Source organism: Mus caroli, unplaced genomic scaffold (genome assembly GCF_978045245.1).
Source record: "Mus caroli unplaced genomic scaffold, Mus_caroli_1 scaffold_13, whole genome shotgun sequence".
NCBI lineage: Eukaryota > Metazoa > Chordata > Mammalia > Rodentia > Muridae > Mus > Mus caroli.
The window spans coordinates 92,189,055-92,209,681 of NW_028227268.1; the positions used below are offsets into that span (position 1 = coordinate 92,189,055).

General features: G+C 39.2%; 1 protein-coding gene across 5 annotated transcripts in view; it reads right to left on the reverse strand.

Annotated features, from left to right (window-relative positions):
• The window catches only part of Asb3 (ankyrin repeat and SOCS box containing 3), a 200,381-nt gene that overhangs the window by 17,188 nt on the left and 162,566 nt on the right, over positions 1–20,627 (reverse strand). For all 5 annotated transcript variants that reach the window (XM_085829040.1, XM_085829042.1, XM_085829039.1 and 2 more), the window contains 2 exons: positions 5,221–5,481; positions 2,246–2,376 (listed from right to left, as the gene is read on the reverse strand). In XM_085829040.1, the coding sequence (XP_085685166.1) occupies positions 2,246–2,376; positions 5,221–5,481 (392 nt within the window). The remainder of the gene's footprint in view (positions 1–2,245; positions 2,377–5,220; positions 5,482–20,627) is intronic.

The window sequence follows — 20,627 nt, forward strand, 5'->3', positions numbered from 1 at the left end:
ATTGCAATAATTTTCCCATTTGGCATATGTGCCCTTTTGGTTTTCTGTTCTCAAATTCAATCTCCCACATTCTATCTATTCTGAATAAATATATATCTGTTTTCTGATTATGCAAATACATAATCAGAAAAGTATCTGCAAATACTTTGAGAATTACATACAAGAGAACTTTTCACATTATCATTAAAGAAACTCTAAACTGGAGTGCCTGGAGACTCCAAATAGAAAACTTCTCCAACAGAAACTTTCCTCACAGTCTGAGCATGGCTAAGTTCAAGAGCACTTAAGATTGAGAAAATTAACTAAAATGTAATTTTTAAAGAAATTACAAAACATTTCTACATAGGTATAGATAGATTGATTTGTTAAAAACCTATTCAAACTGCTTTTGGAAAAGTTTCACATTACATAAAAATAGACACAAAACAAAAATTTTCTCAACTTAAAACTCATAATCTCCTAACATATAATAAAAATTAAATAAATCAGAGCAAATATATAAGAATACTTTGGATATAGTATATTTAAACTAGGTTTCTTACATAAAATAAAATTTATCCTGTTAACAAGAAATATAGGCATGGGGGAGGGAAAAAGAGACTGAATGAATGGCCAACTTTGAGATCCATCCCATGGGCAAGCACCAGTCTCCAACACTATTAATGGCACTCTATTATGCTTGCAGAACATGTCCTCTGAGAGGCTCCACCCAGCAGCTGACTCAGACAGACACAGACACCAAACACAGTCAAACAGTGGTTGGAGCCTGGGATCTCTTATGGAAGACTAGAAGGAAGGATTGAGGGCCCGGAAGGAAATAGAAACTCCACAGGAAGACCAACAGAATCAAGTAACCTAGAGCCTTGGGGCTCTGAGAGACTAAACCATCAACCAAAAAACATACATGGACTGAACTTAAGCCTCCCCACTAATATAAGGCAGATGTGTAGCTAGACTTTCATGTGGGGTCTGAACAACTGGAATGGGGCTATCCCAAAAGCTGTTGCCTGTATGTGGGATATGTTCTTATAGTTGGGCTGCCTTGTGTGGCCTCAGTGGGAGAGGAAGGACCTAGTCTTGCAGACTTGAAGTACAAGGGTTGCGGGTGGACACCCAGGCCCCCCCACCCAAAGGAGAAGGGAGGGCTATGGGGAAAGAATTGTGGGATGGGTAATGGAGAGGGAGGCAATGAGTGGGATGTAAAGTGAATAAAAAAATTAAATTAAAAATAACTCACTGAGTATTTCTTAATTTTTTGCCTAATAAAATTTTAATAAGTAAAGTTTGAAAGATCTGTTTTACAATAGTCATTTAAATATCAATCACCAGGTAACATATACTTGTAACCTCAACACACAAGAAGTAAAGGCAGGAGTACCAAGAGTTTTAGGCTAGCCTGGACTACAAGAAAGACCACCAACAACAAGATAATCAATTCACAGAATTTTCACCCAGTTCACTGGGTATATAAACAGGTTAATATATTATCAGTAGAGACAGGTACACATAAAATAAGTTAACATTTCCTTTCAGAGATGATAACTTTACAGACAGAACATGAATCTATAAAAATTTCTAAAGAAATATTAAGTTTAATATTCTTTTGAATATAAACTAAGTATTTTCCTTATGTATCTTTACAACAGCAAAAGATTCTTACTGAGTAAAAATAGTCAATTGCTGCTCTCTGTAAGATCTGTACGCTAAACTTATGAACAGATATAATTCAGAGGAAAATACTACCCTTTCCCCCATGCTTTCCAAATATGAGGAAATCCAGATTATGCCTAATTTACTGTGCCCTCCCCCCAGCCTTGAGCAGGCTGCTCAGACCTTGTTTGCCACAGTTGCCAGCTCAGCGAGTAGAGTCTTCTGACCTAGGTAAAGTCTTTTGTCTGACACATATGCAGCTTCATGCAAGAAGCTACCTGCTGAGCAGCTGAGCTTGTTTTCCTGATAAAGCAAACAGGAGATCCTGGCATAGTGGGGGATGGGTTCCCCCCTTTAAATATCAGACTCTAAAATTAAAGTTGGGCCTTGATCAGAGAGCTTTGTCTTGGCTTGTTACTTCTCTTGCTGCCTTTTCCATCCAACCCCATCTTTCCTTTCAGGAAAACTCAGTAACCCGTGGCTGCCAGTGGCTACAATTTACTATGTTCTCTAAAAAAATCCACAAAAATTCCAACATAACTAGAGAAGCAAGAGAAGAAAGAGAAGCAGTGTGTTTAAAGCTGTGCCTTCTTACCCAAATGTTGTTGAAGAGCCCAAGAGGAGTTTGCACGAACAGAGAGCATCTTTTCAACAGCTGAAGGAAGTCTCTTCCAATTAGAAAATTCCAAAGTAAAGATAAGGATGTCATCACTGACTGAATCAACCCTGTGTGAACAACATATTAACAGGCCATCAGAAAACAAATGTGTGTGTGTGTGTGTGTGTGTGTTTGCTTCTAGTACTAACCACATACATATAAGTAAATACCACACTCTTATTTTTAAAGAACTTAATGATGAAAGGAAAACCACAGCAAAACCACGCAGTATTCAAACAACTAAGGCAACCTCACTAGACTCCTGGAAGGGGAATGATGCTGTGTGCAGTAACCCAAGGGGCCTCGAGAGCAATTTCCACATTCCTGAAAAACAGGCACTTTCTTTTTCCATTGGAAGAAGATCCAGTGTCTTGGCTGAACTTGCCATTACCTTCTCACAACTGAGCTGTTTTGCCAAATGTAGTCTGGCTATCCCTATAGACACAGGATGATCTAGAAAGGATAAAGCTCAAATATTTCCACTCATCCCAAAGCTGAGTATAAAAAGGGCCATCTCTTCCACCACCATTAGCCTTCACCTCCTTAACTATTCCTAGAAGTTAAGCAGCTGTTCTAAGAGCCTTCCTCATTATAGACTCAGCCATAAAGAGTGATCTAACATTACATTCAGCATTAAGAACAAAAAATATGAGGTCCACACTAATATATATTCCTCTCTCTCTTTTTTTCAAAACAACACAGGATTCCCTATCAATCCAACTAAAAGAGGCTTCCCCAAATGTTAGAAATGGAATCTAGTGAAAAATTTAAAAAATGGCTGAAATGCCTAAATTCTTTAAGCCCCTAGCTCTCTTATATAATGCGTAACCTAACTATTTCTTCAGAATTTATAAAAATATATAAAGTATAATAAACACACTTTTTTTTTTGTTGTTTTTTTTTTGAGACAAGGTTTCCCTGTATAGTCCTGGCTGTCCTGGAACTCACTCTGTAGACCAGGCTGGCCTCGAACTCAGAAATCCGCCTGCCTCTGCCTCCCAAGTGCTGGGATTAAAGGCGTGCGCCACCACCGCCCGGCAACACACTTTTAAAGTATATAATGTGTATACATATATTACTAGAATATGAAAACTTCAGTATTATATTTTCCAGGAGATCTCACATCATTATACACATGAAATACAGTCAGTACTTTAAGAAAACTTAAAATCCTAGCAAATTACCCATCCAAGTTCAACTACACAGCCTCACGTTGTTTGAAAAACAAACAAACAAACAAACAAATGAACAAACAAACAGAACAACTATATAACTGTGGTGTCAGACCCCAGACAAATGGCTAAGGTGTTTACTTAACAGACACTGCCCATCAGCCTCTTTCAGCATTGTCAGTACCCATTAAGGAGACATCCTGTTTGGCAGATCCCACCACCTACCATAAACTCTCCAGGCCAGAGTAACAGGGCTGGGCTTCTTCCCTAGCTTCTCTCCCATACATAACCTAGCCATATGACAGTCAAGAGACTGTCCCTGGTTCCCCTCTCTTCCTCTCCACCCCCCGCCCCCTCTCCTCACATGTTTCTGTTCAGTGTGAAGGTCATGTTCACTCTGGAATCACCCAGATGCTTTGTCTGTGCTCTCTCTTCTATCTATAATAAAAACTTCAACTCCTTAAAACAGTTATGTCTTTTTTAAAAAAAATTTCTTTATCTCATTCAATTAATATAAAACAGTTTCTTTTTATGTTCAGTTTCTGCAGACATTCCAAGAGAACTACTGAAGAAAGGAAAGAAACAGAAAGGGCAGTTTAGTTGTTGGTTCCTCAGAGATAGGCATCACTAGGGTTCAGGAAAGGAGAACAGACTGTCCGAACTGTCTATAGCTATTTGAGGTGGTTAGTCAAATCTAAAGCACAGTCAGGAGATGACTCCTAGACAGTGAAAGGTTATCTTTTGCTAGCTAGCCCTAGAGAAGAGCTAATCATGAAATTCACTAAGACATTAGCATCACCTTACATAACTGTGTTAATTACTAGATATAACTGGCACTTGAAAGTATACTATAGCACAATAGAATGCATATAGAGAGGCAGAACTGTTATGACAGACATATGCAAGTTTCTAAATTAGAGATGTCTCATTGTACTGTCAGTAATCTTCCTGTTTCATTCAATTACCTTAAAAATAGTTTTACACAAATTAATATAGAAGAATAGAGAGTGGACACTGAGCATTTGATAGGCAGCTATAAATGTTTAAATCATCTGTTGAGAGAGTACAATCAGGGGTTCAGTATGTTATTAGGAAAGTGGAAGGAAAGTAGATTCCACAGAAATAAAAATCAACTTTAAAGGTAGGGAGATCTTGCTCAGAGATGCTCAGCATGTGAAAATGCTTGCTGCTGAGCCTGATGACCTCAGTTCAATTCCTGAAACTGACTGTTGCAAGGCTAACATATTTCACTCAGGGTCTGTAAAGTAACACATTCTCTATTAGACTGAAGGCTTTGGTTCTATTTTTTTCATTTGACTAATCAAACCTGTTGTTCACATACCATACTACAGGTACCTATCTGAGATAACAACTTTTGCTAAATCTGGAAGTGTGTAGAAACAATCTTGTCACCACAGAATCCCGACTCAACATTCATATACTCTCTTATAAAGGGCTGACATGATAAACAACCAGAACTAAGTAAGCTCTATCCTCAGAAACCCTGAAAGCTACACTTTCCTGATCACTTGCATGCAGACACTTCTTACAGAACTCTGTGCTTTAATATCCTCTTCACTGTTTTCAGCCCCCAACTCTTTCAAACCAGCACAGCTACAATGGTCAATACTCTCACACAATGCAAATATGGTGGTCAACACACACACACACACACACACACACACACACACACAGATCCTAGACCAGACATCTCAAGAACTGATTAGAAAGATTTCTTACCAAGAGCTGCTGCACAGCAGAATCAAAGGGTCAAATCCAGCAAGCAGGAGGTGTGGCAACCATGCCTTGTATTTTGTTTGTGCTTTAACTGCATAACTTATGAATTCAGATGTATGATTCCAAGGTACCATCAGGGAACCTTTCTTCAAAAAAGAGCAAAACATTGAAAACTTCTCATACTTGAGGCAGTATGCCAAGTGAAGTTCATTTAACTGGGCTCCATACTTCAAAAGAATATTCACAATTCCAGAAAACTCACAGCTTCACCAAAAAATAAAAATAAAAAAGAAAGAAACAAAATGAGAAACAAGGAAAAAAGAAAGACAAAGAAGTTTAAAAGACTGCATTACAACAAATACTTTTATTAACAAATTTTTAATAGTAGTAACAACTGGAAATGAAAATGGTACTTGGTGTAACCAATGGCTTTTGCATGCAATAAGTTTGGATAGAGTAATGATAAAGAAAACTTTTTGTTTCAATCGCTCTGCATTGTTTGTGCTTTCAACGCTAAGATTTTTAAAATATCTTTCACACAGAAACCCTTTTTCAAGCTATAATGTTTTCTACAATTAAGAATTTCTGCTATATATTTTTTTAAAGAGCTAATGAAGAACATGGTAAGTCCCTGAAGATTAATTCATTCTACAATGCTCCATGTTATGTATCCTTAGCCAATTTCCACTCTTTTATATTCAGCAAATAGGTAGGAAGGTAGGTACAGATATCACACTTATCACACAGGAAAGTTTTTCTTTTCTTTTCTTTCTTTCTTTTTTTTTTTTTTTTTTTTTTTTTTTTTTTTGAGACATGGTTTCTCTGTATAGCCCTGGCTGTCCTGGAACTCATTCTGTAGACCAGGCTGGCCTCGAACTCAGAAATCCATCTGCCTCTGCCTCCCAAATGCTGGGATTAAAGGCGTCCGCCATCACCGCCCGGCCAGGAAAGTTTTTCTAATGAACAAATTTTAACTTAAAACTCTGTGTTATAAAGTTAATCTTAATTTTAAGCACTTCTGTGAAATAAACATTTACCATTTTAGCCTATTAAATTAATTGCTTAAAAACAGATCATCAAATATGGATAGTGTCTTAGTCAGTGTTTCTATTCCTGCACAAACATTATGACCAAGAAGCAAACTGGGGAGAAAAGGGTTTATTCAGTTTACATTTCCACATTGCTGTTCATCACTAAAGGAAGTCAGAACTGGAACTCAAGCCGGTCAGAAAAACAGTAGCTGATGCAGAGGCCATGGAGGGATGTTCTTTACTGGCTTGCTTCCCCTGGCTTGCTCAGCCTGCTTTCTTATAGAACCCAAGACTACCAGCCCAGAGATGGTCCCACCCTCAAGGGGCCCTCCCCTTGATCACTAATTGAGGAAATGCCTTACAGCTGGATCTCATAACAGCACTTCCCCAACTGAAGCTCCTATCTCTGTGATAACTCCAGCCTGTGTCAAGTTGACACACAAAACCAGCCAGTGCAGATAGTTACATGGAAAAAAAAGTGTAATTCCCATTTGAAAAAGTCACAGGAGACCAGGGCACCTCCCAGTTTCCAGTGTGCCAGACTGGAACAGAGATCCTGCTCTAGACCCAATCCCTCAAAGCATACACCCCCACTGCAGTTCGATCTGCAACCCATCTCCCCTGCACCAGCAATTCAGACACATGGAGCTTCTTAAACTCTGCCCAGAGACACAGCATACCAAGATCCCTTCGACCCAAGAAAGCAGATTTCCTCCCAGGTGGATACCAGGGCACCTTCCAGCTCCTACCTGTGCTACCAAGAAGATACCTGATACCACACAGCACATACAACAGTGGCAGCTCGACACCACAGCTCGTATTCCCAGGCTCACAGCTTCACAGGAAGGACAGGCTCCAGTCAAAGACAGGGAGGTGATAAAACCAGAGATAACCAGATGGCAAGAGACAAGCATAAGAACATAAGCAACAGAAACCAATTTGACTTGGCAACTTCAGAACCCAGTTCTCCCACCACAGCAAGTCCTGGATATCCCAACACACCTATAAAGCAAGATTTAGATCTAAACTCTCATTTCATGAAGATGAAAGAGGACTTTAAGAAGGACATAAATAACTCTCTTAAAGAAATACAGGAGAACACAAGTAAACAATTAGAAGCCCTTCAAGAGGAAACACATAAGTCCCTTAAAGAAGTACAGGAGAACACAGTCAAAGGTGAAGGAATTGAATGAAACTGTCCAGGATCTAAAAATGGAAATAGAACCATTAAAGAAAACTCAAAAGGAGACAGGCCTAGAGATGGAAAACCTAGGAAAGAGAACGGGAGTCACAGATGAAAGCATCACCAACAGAATACAAGAGATAGAAGAGAGAATCTCAGAAGCAGAAGATACAATAGAAGACAGACACAACAGTCAAGGGAAATACAAAACCCAAAAAGCTCCTAACTCAAAACATTCAAGAAATCCAGGACACAATCAAAAGACCTAACCTGAGAATAATAGGTATAGAAGAGAGTGAAGATTCCCAACTCAAAGAGCCGTAAACATCTTCAACAAAATTATTGAAGAAAACTTTCCTAATGTAAAGAAAGAAATGACCACAAACATACAAGAAGTCTACAGAACACTAAACAGATGAGACCAGAAAAGAAATTCCTCTTGTCACATAATAATTAAAACATCAAATGCACAGAACAAAGAAAGTATATTGAAAGCAGTAAGGGGAAAAAGGTCAAGTAACATATAAAGACAGACCTTTCAGAATTACACCAGATTTCTCAAAAGAGACTCTGGAAGGCAGAAGATCCTGTATAGATGTCATACAGACCCTAAAAGAACAAAAATGAAAGTCCAAGCTGTTATACCCAACAAAAATCACATTTACCATAGATGGAGAAACCAAAGTTTTCCAAGACAAAACCAAATTTAAATAGTATCTTTCCACATATCCAGCCCTACAGAGGATAACTGAAGGAAAAGTCCTCCAACACATGGAGGGAAACAACACCCAAGAAAAAGCAATAAATTAATCTTTTCACAACAAACCCAAAAGAAGAGAAAGACACAAATGTAATTCCAACCTTAACAACAAAAATAACAGGAAGCAATGATCATTGGTCCCTAATCTCTCTCAACATCAATGAACTCAATTCCCCAATAAAAAGACATAGGCTAACAGACTGGATATATAAACAGGAGCCAACATTTTTCTGCATACAGGAAACACATCTGAGAGTCAAAGATAGACATTACCTCACAGTAAAAGGATGGAAAAATTTTTTTCCAAGCAAATGGCCCCAAGAAACAAGCTGAAGTAGCCATCCTAATATCCAACAAAATAGACTTTCAACCAAAAGTTATCAAAAAAGATGAGGAAGGACACTACATATTCATCAAAGGAAAAATCCATCAGGATGAACTCTCAGTTCTGGAAGCCAATGCCTCAAATTCAAGGGCACCCACATTTGTAAAGGAAACACTACTAAAGCTCGAAACCAACACTAAACCTCATACAATAATAGTAGGAGATTTCAACATCCCATTCTCACCAATGAAACTAAATCAGAAACTAAAGGAAACAGAAACCAAATAGAGACACAGGGAAACTAAACGAAGTAATGATACAAATGAATTTAACAGATATCTACAGAACATTTCACCCTAAAACAAGAGTATACATTCTTCTCAGCACCTCATGGTACCTTCTCCAAAACTGACCATACACTTGGACACAAAACAAACCTTAACAGATAGAAGAACATTGAATTAATCCCATGTATTCTATTGGGCCACCACGAATTAAAGCTGGTCTTCAATAGCAACAAAAATGACAGAAAGCCCACATACACATCAAAGCCAAACAACTATCTACTCAATGATAATCCTTGCAAACTGAATCTAAGAACACATCCAGAAGATCATCACATGTGATCAAGTAGGCTTCATCCCTGGGATGCAGGGATGATTCAATATATGGAAATCCATTCTTATAATCCAGTATATAAACAAACTCAAAGAAAAAAAAAACAACACATGATCCACTAACTCATTAGATGTGGAAAAAGCCTTAGACAAAATACAACACCAATTCATGTTAAAAGTATTGGAGAGCCTGGAGGGCTCAGCCAGAGGAGGTAAGGGAGCCATATTGGGTCCTAGATCCCTCAGAGACTAGTCTGTGCAGGTGAGAGTGTGGGCTACAGAAGCGACACAGTTTCTGGGACAGGCAGAAGCAACACAGCTTCTGGGACAGACCCGTTTCCGGCTCCAGACATCCGGGCATTTTCCCCGCCAGAGGAGAGATGTCTGGCCGGGAGGGCTCTAACCACCAGAACACGTGAGAGAGCCACCCTGTGTCCCCTGTCCCTTGGAGACCAGTCTGTACAGGTGAGTGTGCAGACTGCAGAGGCAACACATCTTCTGGGATAGGCCCTGTTTCCAGCCTTCATCTTCAGCCAGAAGGCAGGTCTGAATGCCAGATATCTGTGCACTTTCCCTGCAAGAGGAGAGCTTGCCTGCAGAGAGTACTCTGACCACTAAGACTCAGGAAAGAGCTAGACTCCCAGATCAGCTGACAGAGGCTAACAGGATCACAGGAGGAACAAGCTCCAACCAGAGACAACTATAACAACTAACTTCAGAGATTACCAGACGGCGAAAGGCAAATGTAAGAATCTTACTAACAGAAATCAAGACCACTCACCATCATCAGAACCAGCACTCCCACCTCAGTCAGTCCTGGACACCCCGACACACCCAAAAAGCAAGACTCGGATTTAAAATCATATCTCATGATGCTGGTAGAGGACATCAAGAAGGGCTTTAATAACTCACTTAAAGAAATACAGAACACTGCTAAAGAGGTAGAAGTCCTTAAGAAATATAGGAAAACACAACCAAACAGGTGATGAAATTGAACAAAACCATCCAAGACCTAAAAAGGGAAGTAGAAACAATAAAGAAAACCCAAAGTGAGACAACGCTGGAGATAGAAACTCTAGAAAAGAAATCTGGAACCACACGAGCATCAGCAACAGAATACAAGAGATGGAAGAGAAAATCTCAGGTGCAGAAGATACCACAGAGAACATGGGCACAACAATCAAGGAAAATGCAAAATGCAAAAAGATCCTAATTCAAAGCATCCAGGAAATCCAGGACACAATGAGAAGAGCAAACCTACAGATAATAGGAGTAGATCAGAATGAAGATTTTCAACTTAAAGAGCCAGCAAATATCTTCAACAAAATTATAGAAGAAAACTTCCCAAGCCTAAAGAAAGAGATGCCTGTGAACATACAAGAAGCCTACAGAACTCCAAATAGGCTGGACCAGAAAAGAAATTCCTCCCGACACATAATAATCAGAACAACAAATGCACTAAATAAAGATAGAATATTAAAAGCAGTAAGGGAAAGAGATCAAGTAACATATAAAGGCAGGCCTATTAGAATTACACCAGACTTCTCACCAGAGATTATGAAAGCCAGAAGATCCTGGACAGATGGTATATAGACCCTAAGAGAACACAAATGCCAGCCCAAGACTCTATACCCAGCAAAACTCTCAATTACCATAGATGGAGAAACCAAAGTATTCCATGATAAAACCAAATTCACACAGTATCTTTCCACGAATCCAGCTCTTCAAAGGATAATAAAGGGAAAACACTAACACAAGGACCAAAAAACTACACCCTAGAAAAAGCAAGAAAGTAATTGTTCAACACACCTAAAAGAAGACAGCCACAAGAACAGAATCCCAACTTTAACAACAAAAATAATAGGAAGCAACAATTACTTTTCTCTAATTTCTCTTAACATCAATGGACTCAACTCCCCAATAAAAAGACATAGACTAATAGACTGGCTACACAAATAGGACCCTACATTTTGTTGCTTACAGGAAACCCACCTCAGGGAAAAGGATAGACACTACCTCAGAGTGAAAGGCTGGAAAACAATTTTCCAAGCAAATGGTCCAAAGAAACAAGCTGGTGTAGCCATTCTAATATCGAATAAAATTTACTTCCAACCCAAAGTTATCAAAAAAGACAAGGAGGGGCATTTCATACTCTGCAAAGGTAAAAATCTACCAAGCTGACCTCTCAATTCTGAATATCTATGCTCCAAATACAAGGGCACCCACATTCATTAAAGAAACTTTAGTAAAGCTCAAAGCACACATTGCACCTCACACAATAATAGTGGGAGATTTCAACACCCCACTCTCACCAATGGAGAGATCCTGGAAACCGAAACTAAACAGAGATACATGGACACTAACAGAAGTTATTAAACAAATGGATTTAATAGATATCTACAGAACATTTTATCCTAAAACAAAAGGATATACCTTCTTCTCAGCACTACATGGTACCTCCTCCAAAATTGACCAAAAAATTGGTCACAAAACAGGCCTCCACAGATACAAAAATATTGAAATTGTCCCATGCATCCTATCTGATCACCACGGACTAAGGCTGATCTTCAATAACAACATAAATAATAGAAAGCTAACATTCATGTGGAAACTGAACAACACTCTACTCAATGATTCCTTGGTCAAGGATGAAATAAAGAAATTAAAGACTTTTTAGGGTTTAATGAAAATTAAGCCACAACATACCCAAACTTATGGGACACAATGAAGGCAGTCCTAAGAGGAAAACTCATAGCCCTGAGTGCCTCCAAATAGAAACTAGAGAGCACACACTAGCAGCCTGACAGCACACCTAGAAGTTCTAGAACAAAAGGAAGAAAATATACCCAAAAGGAGTAGACAGCAGGAAATAATCAAAGTCAGGTCTGAAATCAACGCAGTGGAAACAAAAAGAACTATTCAAAGAATCAACCAAACCAGGAGCTGGTTCTTTGAGAAAATCAACAAGATAGATAAACCCTTAGCCAGACTAACTAGAGGACACAGGGACAGTATCCTAATTAACAAAATCAAAAATGAAAACGGAGACATAATAACAAAACCCGAGGAAGCCCAAAACATCATCAGATCCTACTACAAAAGGCTATACTCGACAAAACTAGAAAAACCTGGATGAAATGGAAAACTTCCTAGACAGATACCAGGTACCAAAGTTAAATCAGGATCAGATTAACAATCTAAACAGTCCCATTTCCCCTAAAGAAATAGAAACAGTCATCAATAGTCTCCCATCCAAAAACAAAAAAACAAAAAACCAAAAAAATTCCAGGACCAGATGGGTTTAGTGCACAGTTCTATCAGACCTTCAAAGAAAACCTAATTCCAACTGTCCTCAAAATAAATGGACAGAAACTCGAAGCAATCCCACTAAAATCAGAGACTAGACAAGGCTGCCCACTTTCTCCCTACCTATTCAATATAGTACTTGAAGTTCTAGCCAGAGCAATTCGACAACAAAAGGACATCAAGGGAATACAATTTGAAAGGAAGAAGTCAAAATATCACTTTTTGCAGATGATATGATAGTATATATAAGTGACCCCAAAAATTGCACCTGAGAACTCCTAAACCCGATAAACAGTTTCAGTGCAGTAGCTGGATATAAAATTAACTGAAACAAATCAATGGCCTTTCTTTACACAAAGGATAAATGGACTGAGAAAGAAATTAGGGAAACAACACCCTTCACAATAGTAACAAATAATATAAAATACCTTAGTGTGACTCTAACTAAGGAAGTGAAAGATCTGCATGATAAGAACTTGAAGTCTCTGAAGAAAGAAATTGAAGAAGATCTCAGAAGATGGAAAGATCTCCTATGCTCATGGATTGGCAAGATTAATATAGTAAATATGGCTATCCTGCCGAAAGCAATCTACAGATTCAATGCAATCCCCATCAAAATTCCAACTCAATTCTTCACTGAGACAGAAAAGGCAATTTGCAAATTCATCTGGAATAATAAAAAAACCTAGGATAGGAAAAACTGTTCTCAACAATAAAAGAACCTCTGGTAGAATCACCATGCCTGACATTAAGCTGTACTACAGAACAATTGTGATAAAAACTGCATCGTACTGGTACAGTGACAGACAGGTAGATTAATGGAATAGAATCAAAGACCCAGAAATGAATCCACACACCTATGGTCACTTGATCTTTGACAAGGGAGCTAAAACCATCCAGTGTGAAAAAGACAGCATTTTCAATACAATTGAGTACTATGCAGTGATTAAAAATGGTGACTTCATGGAATTTGCAGGCAAATGGATGGAAGTAGGAAACATCATCCTGAGTGAGGTAACACAGACACAAAAGAACACACATAGTGTATGCTCACTAATAAGTGGATATTAGCTCAAAAGCTCAGTGCCCATGATACAACCCACAGAGCATATGGAAGATGGAAGGAAGACTAGGGTATGGATGCATCAGTCCTGCTTGCATTCAGAGGGGAACAGGACAATTGTGAGAGATGGAATGAGAGGGGGACAAGGGAGGGAGAAAGGAGGAGAAAATAAGGGTGGCAGTATCAGAATCTGGAGGAGATGTGAGAGAGATACACAGGGTCTGGAAAGTGAATAAAAATAGGTACCAGGAGGGATGAAGAACTTGGGACAGCCACTGGAGTGTCCCAGACACCAGAGAAATGTGAGGCTCCGAGGACCCAGTGGGATTGACTTTAGCTGTAATGCACAGAGAAGGAGGAGCTAGAACCTGTGGAGACCACCTCTTTAGAATGGCAAGGCCCCTGATCAAGGGATGGAGCCACCCACCCATCAAAGGTTTGTTTTGTTTTGTTTTGTTTTGTTTTCCCAGAAATGTTCCTGTCCAAAGAAAGAAGGGGGAAGGGTGGGGGGAGGAATAAAAACTGAAGGGCCAACTGAGGATGGCCCCACCTGAGGATACATCATGTCTGCAGACACCAAATCCAACACTGTTGCCATCCATGGTCAAGAGGTGCTTGCTGAGAAGAACCTAGTAAGGCATTTCCTGGGGAGATATGGTCATCAACTGACTAATGCAGAGGTGGATGCTTGGGGCCAACCATCTGGCTGAACTCGGGGAACCTGGTGGGGGAGCTGGCAGAAGGACTGGACAGTGATTGCAGCCCCATTGGAAGAAAAACATAGGCTGGCCTGATCACCCAGTTTTCCCAGAGACTAGACCACCAACCAAAGAATGTACCTAAAGGGATCTTTGGCTCCAGATACATATGTAGCAGAGGATAGCCTTGTCTGATAGCAATGAGAGGGGTTGCCCTTGGTCCAGAAGAAGTTTGATACCCCAGCGTAGGGGGATGCTGGAATGGTGGGGCAGGAAAGTGTGGGTTGGTGGCAGAGCACTCTCATACAGGCAAAAGGGAGCAGGGAGGGCAGATATGAGATGGGAGGGTGGCAGAGAGGTAATGGGAAGTGAGGTATCATGGGATGGGGGAATTGGTGGAGGGGGTAATCAGGAAGCATTTGAGATGTGAACAAATAAATGTATAGCATTTGAGATGTGAACAAATGGAATAATTAATAACAATTTAAAAAATAAAAAATTCAATATGTATTATACATTATAGTATAAGTGGTAAGTCAAAGTCAGATGAGGTTCTTGTGAGATCCTATTTCAATCAAAGGAAACAAATAAAAATTATATTCACTTTAAAAGAAAAAAGAAAAAGAAAATGAAAAAGTCACTGGACAGTTAGGTAGGGCTGTAAGTTAGAGAGCGCAACCCAAGGAACCAAGTTGTGCAACTCTAAGTGAATTACATTACTTTTCTAGTACTTCATAACTATTTATGAAAACAAATAAATAAGTGAGATACTGTATATGTGTTAAATACATTCCTTTAGGTAAATATATTTATAGACATTTAAATATGTTTATGTAAATAAATGTAAAGTGTACATATTAAAATTTTCAGATTTCTTATTTACTAATATGATCTTTGAAACTTTGTTCAAAAGATAAAATTCAAAATAAATTATAAACCCCTTGTGGAAATATATTATTAACAGTATTATCTGTAGCAGAGATTAGAAAGAAACACTCAACAACAAAGAATCAGGTAAATAAGCATTACATAGTACAGTCGTCAAAACTTCAACTTTGACAGTTACATGCTCATATTTTAGCCCTGTTCATTAATGTCTATGTTCACTTTGCACACAACTGAGAGAGGGAGTTACAAAGGAAAACAAATCCCTTTGAAATTGGCATTACGTGGGCTGCACCAAGCCCAGCAAGTAGCTGCTGAAATGATACAAGTGACTTGTGTGCTACAAACAGAGGCAAAACTGGAGACATGAAGGAAGTTGCTATTCCTGCTCCTTGAGAAATGGTGGATTATACTGTCCATCAGTCGAGCCAGTAACAAATGCAAGTGCCAGTAGGGCTATGCCTCTTCCTTTGAGGTAACTGACTACTGTGTCAGTCACTGTGATTCCCAGAACTGCATCCTAGCCCACAAAGAAGAGCAGGACCTGCAGAGAGGAACCCCAAACCAACTCAACATGTCCTGCTTTGTTTACTTATTATGGTGGTGATTTAACAATGAAACTGGACAACTATATGTTAAATTACAGTTTTTCTATGCCATGAATAACTTTGGCCAGGGATTTATTTCCTTTGGAATCTTAGCTTTGGACAAACTTTTTTTTTTTTGTTTGTTTGTTTGTATTTTCAAAGTATAGCCCTGGCTGTCCTGGAACTCACTTTGTAGACCAGGCTGGCCTCAAACTCAGAAATCCACCTGCCTCTGCCTCCAGAGTGCTGGGATTAAAGGCATGCGCCACCACGCCTAGCTTTGGACAAACTTTTAACTAGCCTTGAAAAGAAAATGTTATTACTGATACGGGGGTCCACAGCCCTGCAATAGCATAGGTCTGATGTGTTGATTTCCTTGGCCCATGTTACCACCAAAGGCCTGAGGCTATGTTGATATTAAGGGGTTGAGAGAACTGGCCCTGGTCCTCACCTAGGCAGCCTTGGAGAGCTGCCCCCACCTCCACCTCTTGCTACAGCTCTTAGGACAGTGGGCCCCACATCTTGCCTGTGTAGCACAGTAGAGCTGGCTCTGGTAGAGAGGGATACTGGTGAGCCAGTGGGTAGACCAACTCAGCTACCACACCATCATCTTATGAATTGCTGGAGTACATGAAGGGGTCAGTCCTGCAGATCCAAATCTACAGAGTCTTCAAGACACAGGGCACAACAGGATATCTGAGAGGATAGCATCAGCAAGAGAATATAAGTAATTGAAGAAAGAATCTCAGGCATAGAAGATATGATAGAAGAAATTGATACATCAATCAAAGTAAATGCCAAATAAAACAAGTTTCTAACATAAAACATTCAAGAAATTTGGGAAACTATAAAAAGACCAAACATAAGAATGATAGGAATAGAAGAAGATTCCCAGCTCAGAGGGCAAGAAAACATCTTAAAGGTGGCCTAGTAGGCCATCATTGGGAAGAGAGGCCCCTTGGTCTTGCAAACTTTGTATGTCCCAGTACAGGGGAACGCCAGGGCCAAGAAGTGGGAGTGAGTGGGTAGGGGAGCAGGGCAGGGGGAAGGTATAGGGGACTTTGGGGATAGCATTTGAAATGTAAATAAAGAAAATATCGAAGAAAAAAAAACTGAAGAGAAAAAGAAGAAAACATCTTAAACAGAGTCATAGAAGAAAATTCCATAACCTAAAGAAAGAGAAGCCTACAAACATAGGTTTGCAAAAACAACAAATAGATCAGACCAGAAAAGAAAATCCTTCTGTCAAATAATAATAATAATAAAATATCAAAAGATATAAGGGAAAAAAAGCCAAGTAACATATAAAGGTGAACCTATCAGAATTACACCTAACTTCTCATATATATAAATGATAATGGGCTTAGAAAGAGGTCATGGAAACAATACCCTACACAATAGCCACAAATAATATAAAATATCTTGGTGTTACTATAATGAGGCAAGTGAAAGATCTGTATGACCAGACTTCAAGTCTCTTGAGAAAAATTGAAGATATCAAAAGGTGGGGAGATCTCAGATGCTCATAGATTGACAGAACTAACACAGTAAATATGGCCATCATGCCAAAAGCAATCTATATATTCAATTAAATTCCTATCAAATTTCCAACACAATTCTTTATATACATTGAAAAAAATCTCAACTGCATATAGAAAAACAAATATCTAGGATAGCTGAAGCAATCCTGTACAACAAAAGGACATATGGAGGTTTCACCATCCCTGATTTCAAGCTGAACTACAGAGCAATAGTAATAAAAACTGCATGGTATTGATATAGAAACAGACAGGATCGACAGTGGAATATAATCAAAGACCCAGAAATAAGCCCATATACTTATGGACACTTGATTTTTGACAAAGTCAAAACCATCTTCAACAAATGGTACTAGTCTAGTTGGATTTCTGTATGTAGAAGAATGCAAATAAATCCAGATTTATCACCCTGTACAAACCTCAATTTCAAGTAGATCGAAGACCTCAACATAAAACCAGATACACTAAATCCAACAGAAGAAAAAACTGGAGAATAATACTGATACCATTGGTATCGGAGACAACTTCCTAACAGAACACCAACAGATTAACACTAAGATCAACAATTAACAAGTGGCACCTCATGAAACTGAACATCAGTAAAGCAATGGATACTGTAAATAGGACAAAATGGCAGCTTATATAATGGGGAAAAATCTGCACCAATCTACACCTGAGAGGACTAATATCCAAAATATACAAAAAACTCACAGGACTAGTATCCAAAATATACAAAGAACTCAAGAAGTTAGACACCAACAAACCAAATAACCAAATTAAAAATGGGGTACAGAGTGGAAGACTGACTTCCAGGCAGATAGGACAAGGGTATTAAGGCCACACCCACAGTGATACATCTACTGCAGCAAGGCCACACCTCCTACTAGTGCCACTCCCTGGCCCAAGTATATTCAAACCATCACACAGATATAAAATTAACTCAAATAAGTCAATAGCCTTCCTTTATACAAATGATAAACAGGCTTTGAAAGAAACTGGGGAAACAATACCATTCATAATAGTCACAAGTAATATAAAATATGGTTGGATAACTCTAACCAAGCAAATGAAAAATCTCTATGACAATGACTTCAAGTCTCCCAAGAAAGAACTCAAAGAAGACCTCAGAACATGGAAAGCTCTTGAATGCTCATGGATTGGTAGAATTAACACAGAAAAAAAAATGGCCATGCTATCAAAAGCAATCTACAGATTCAATGCAATCCCCAGAAAAATTCCAACATAATTCTTCAAAGACAAGGAAAGAGCAATTTTCAATTTCATATGGAAAAACAAAAACCCAGGCTAGCCAAAAAAATTCTCAATCAAAAAAAAATTTCTGGAGGAATAACCATCCCTGACCTCAAGCCATACTACAGAGCAATAATGATAAAAAAAACAACATGGTATTGTTACAGAGACAGACAGGTCAATCAGTGGCATAGAATTAAAGACCCAAAAATAAAACCACACACTTACATATGCTTGATCTTTGAGAAAGAAGCCAAAGATATACAATGGAAAAAAAAGAAAACATCTTCAATAAATGGTGCTAGACTAACTTGCAGTTGCTATGTAGAAAAATGAAAATAGATCCATATTTGTCACCTTGCATAAAGCTCAAGTCCAAGTAGATCAAGGACCTCAACATAAAATCAGATACACTGAATCTAACAGAAGATAAAGTGGAAAAGAGTCTTGAACTTACTGGCACTGGGGGAAATTTCCTAAACAGAACTCCAATGGCTCAGGCTCAAAGATCAACAATTGATAAATAGGACCTCATAAATCTGGAAAGCTCTGTAAAGCAAAGGACATAGGCAGTAGGACAAATCAGCAACCTACAGATTGTGAAAAAAACTTCACTAATCCCACATCTGGTTGAGGGCTAATATCCAAAATATATAAAGAACTAAAGAAGCTAATATCAGAAAAACAAAACAAACAAAACAAAACAAAAAAACCCAAATAACCCAATCAAAAAATGGGGGACAGAACTAAACAGAGAATTTACAACAAAGGAATCTCGAATGGCCAAGAAGCAGTTGAAGAAATGTTCAAAGTCTTTAGTGATCAGGGAAATATAAATCATAACAACCCTAAGTTCTACCTTAGACTAATCAGAATGGCTAAGATCAAAAACTCAGGTGATAGCACATGTTGGCGAGAATGTGGAGAAAGAGGAACACTCCTCCATTGCTTGTGGGATTGCAAACTGGTACAACCACTTTGGAAACCAATCTGGAGGTTCGTGAGAAAATTGGACATAGATCTACCTGAAGATCCAGCTATACCAGTCTTGGGAATATACCCCAAAGATGCCCCACCATGCCACAGGAACACTATGTTCATAACAGCCTTATTTGTGATAGCCAGAAGCTGGAAACAACCCAGATGTCCCATGGCAGATGAATGGATACAGAAAATGTGGTTCATTTACATAATGGAATACTACTACTCAGCTATTAAGAACGAGGACATCCTGACTTTTGCAGGCAAATGGATGGAACTAGAAAATATGCTGAGCAAGGTAACTCAGACCCAAAATGACATGCATGGTATATACTCACTAATAAGTGGATATTAGCCAAAAAGAAAAAAAAAAGTACAGAATTTCCCAGATACAGTCCACAGAATTCCAAAAGGTCAACAAGCTGAAGGGCCCAAGTGAGGACACCCCAGTCCCATTTGGGAGAGATAAAAAAGCAATCACAAGTGGGGAGGAAAGGAGAGACCTGGGAGGGAAAGTGGATGGGGAAGATGGGAACCTGATATGGTATTGGGTGTGAGAAAAGGACTGAAGTCCTGAGAGCTAACAGAAAGAATGGAAACAGGCAACCTCAGGAAATAGGAGGTTGGGGGGACCCTCTAGAATGCACCAGAGACCTGGGAGGTGAGAGCCTCTCAGGAGTCGGAGGGAAGGACATTAGATGAAATACCACACAGTAGGGAGAGAGAACTTATAGAGCCCACCTCCAGCAGGAAGACAGGACATCAAGTGAGGGGGGTTGCCATCCCACAGTCACCTCTGACCCATAACTGTTCCTGTATGAAAGAATTACTGGGATGGAAATGGAGAGGAACCTGATGAAAAGAAAGTCCAGAGACAGGTCCAAAGTGGGATCCAGCTCAAGGGAAGGTCCCACGGCCTGACACTATCACTGAAGCTATGGAGCGCTCACAAAAAGTGACCTAGCATGACTGCCCTCTGAAAGACCCAACAGGCAGCTGAAAGAGTCAGATGCAGATATTTGCACTGGACAGAAGCAGCCGACCCCTGTTTTTTAATTAGAGAAAGCTGAAAGTAGCTGAGAAGAGCAACCCTGTAGGAGGACCAGCAGTCTCAATTAATCTGGACCCCCGAGATCTTTCAAACACTGGACCACCAAGCAGGCAGCATACATCAGCTGATATGAG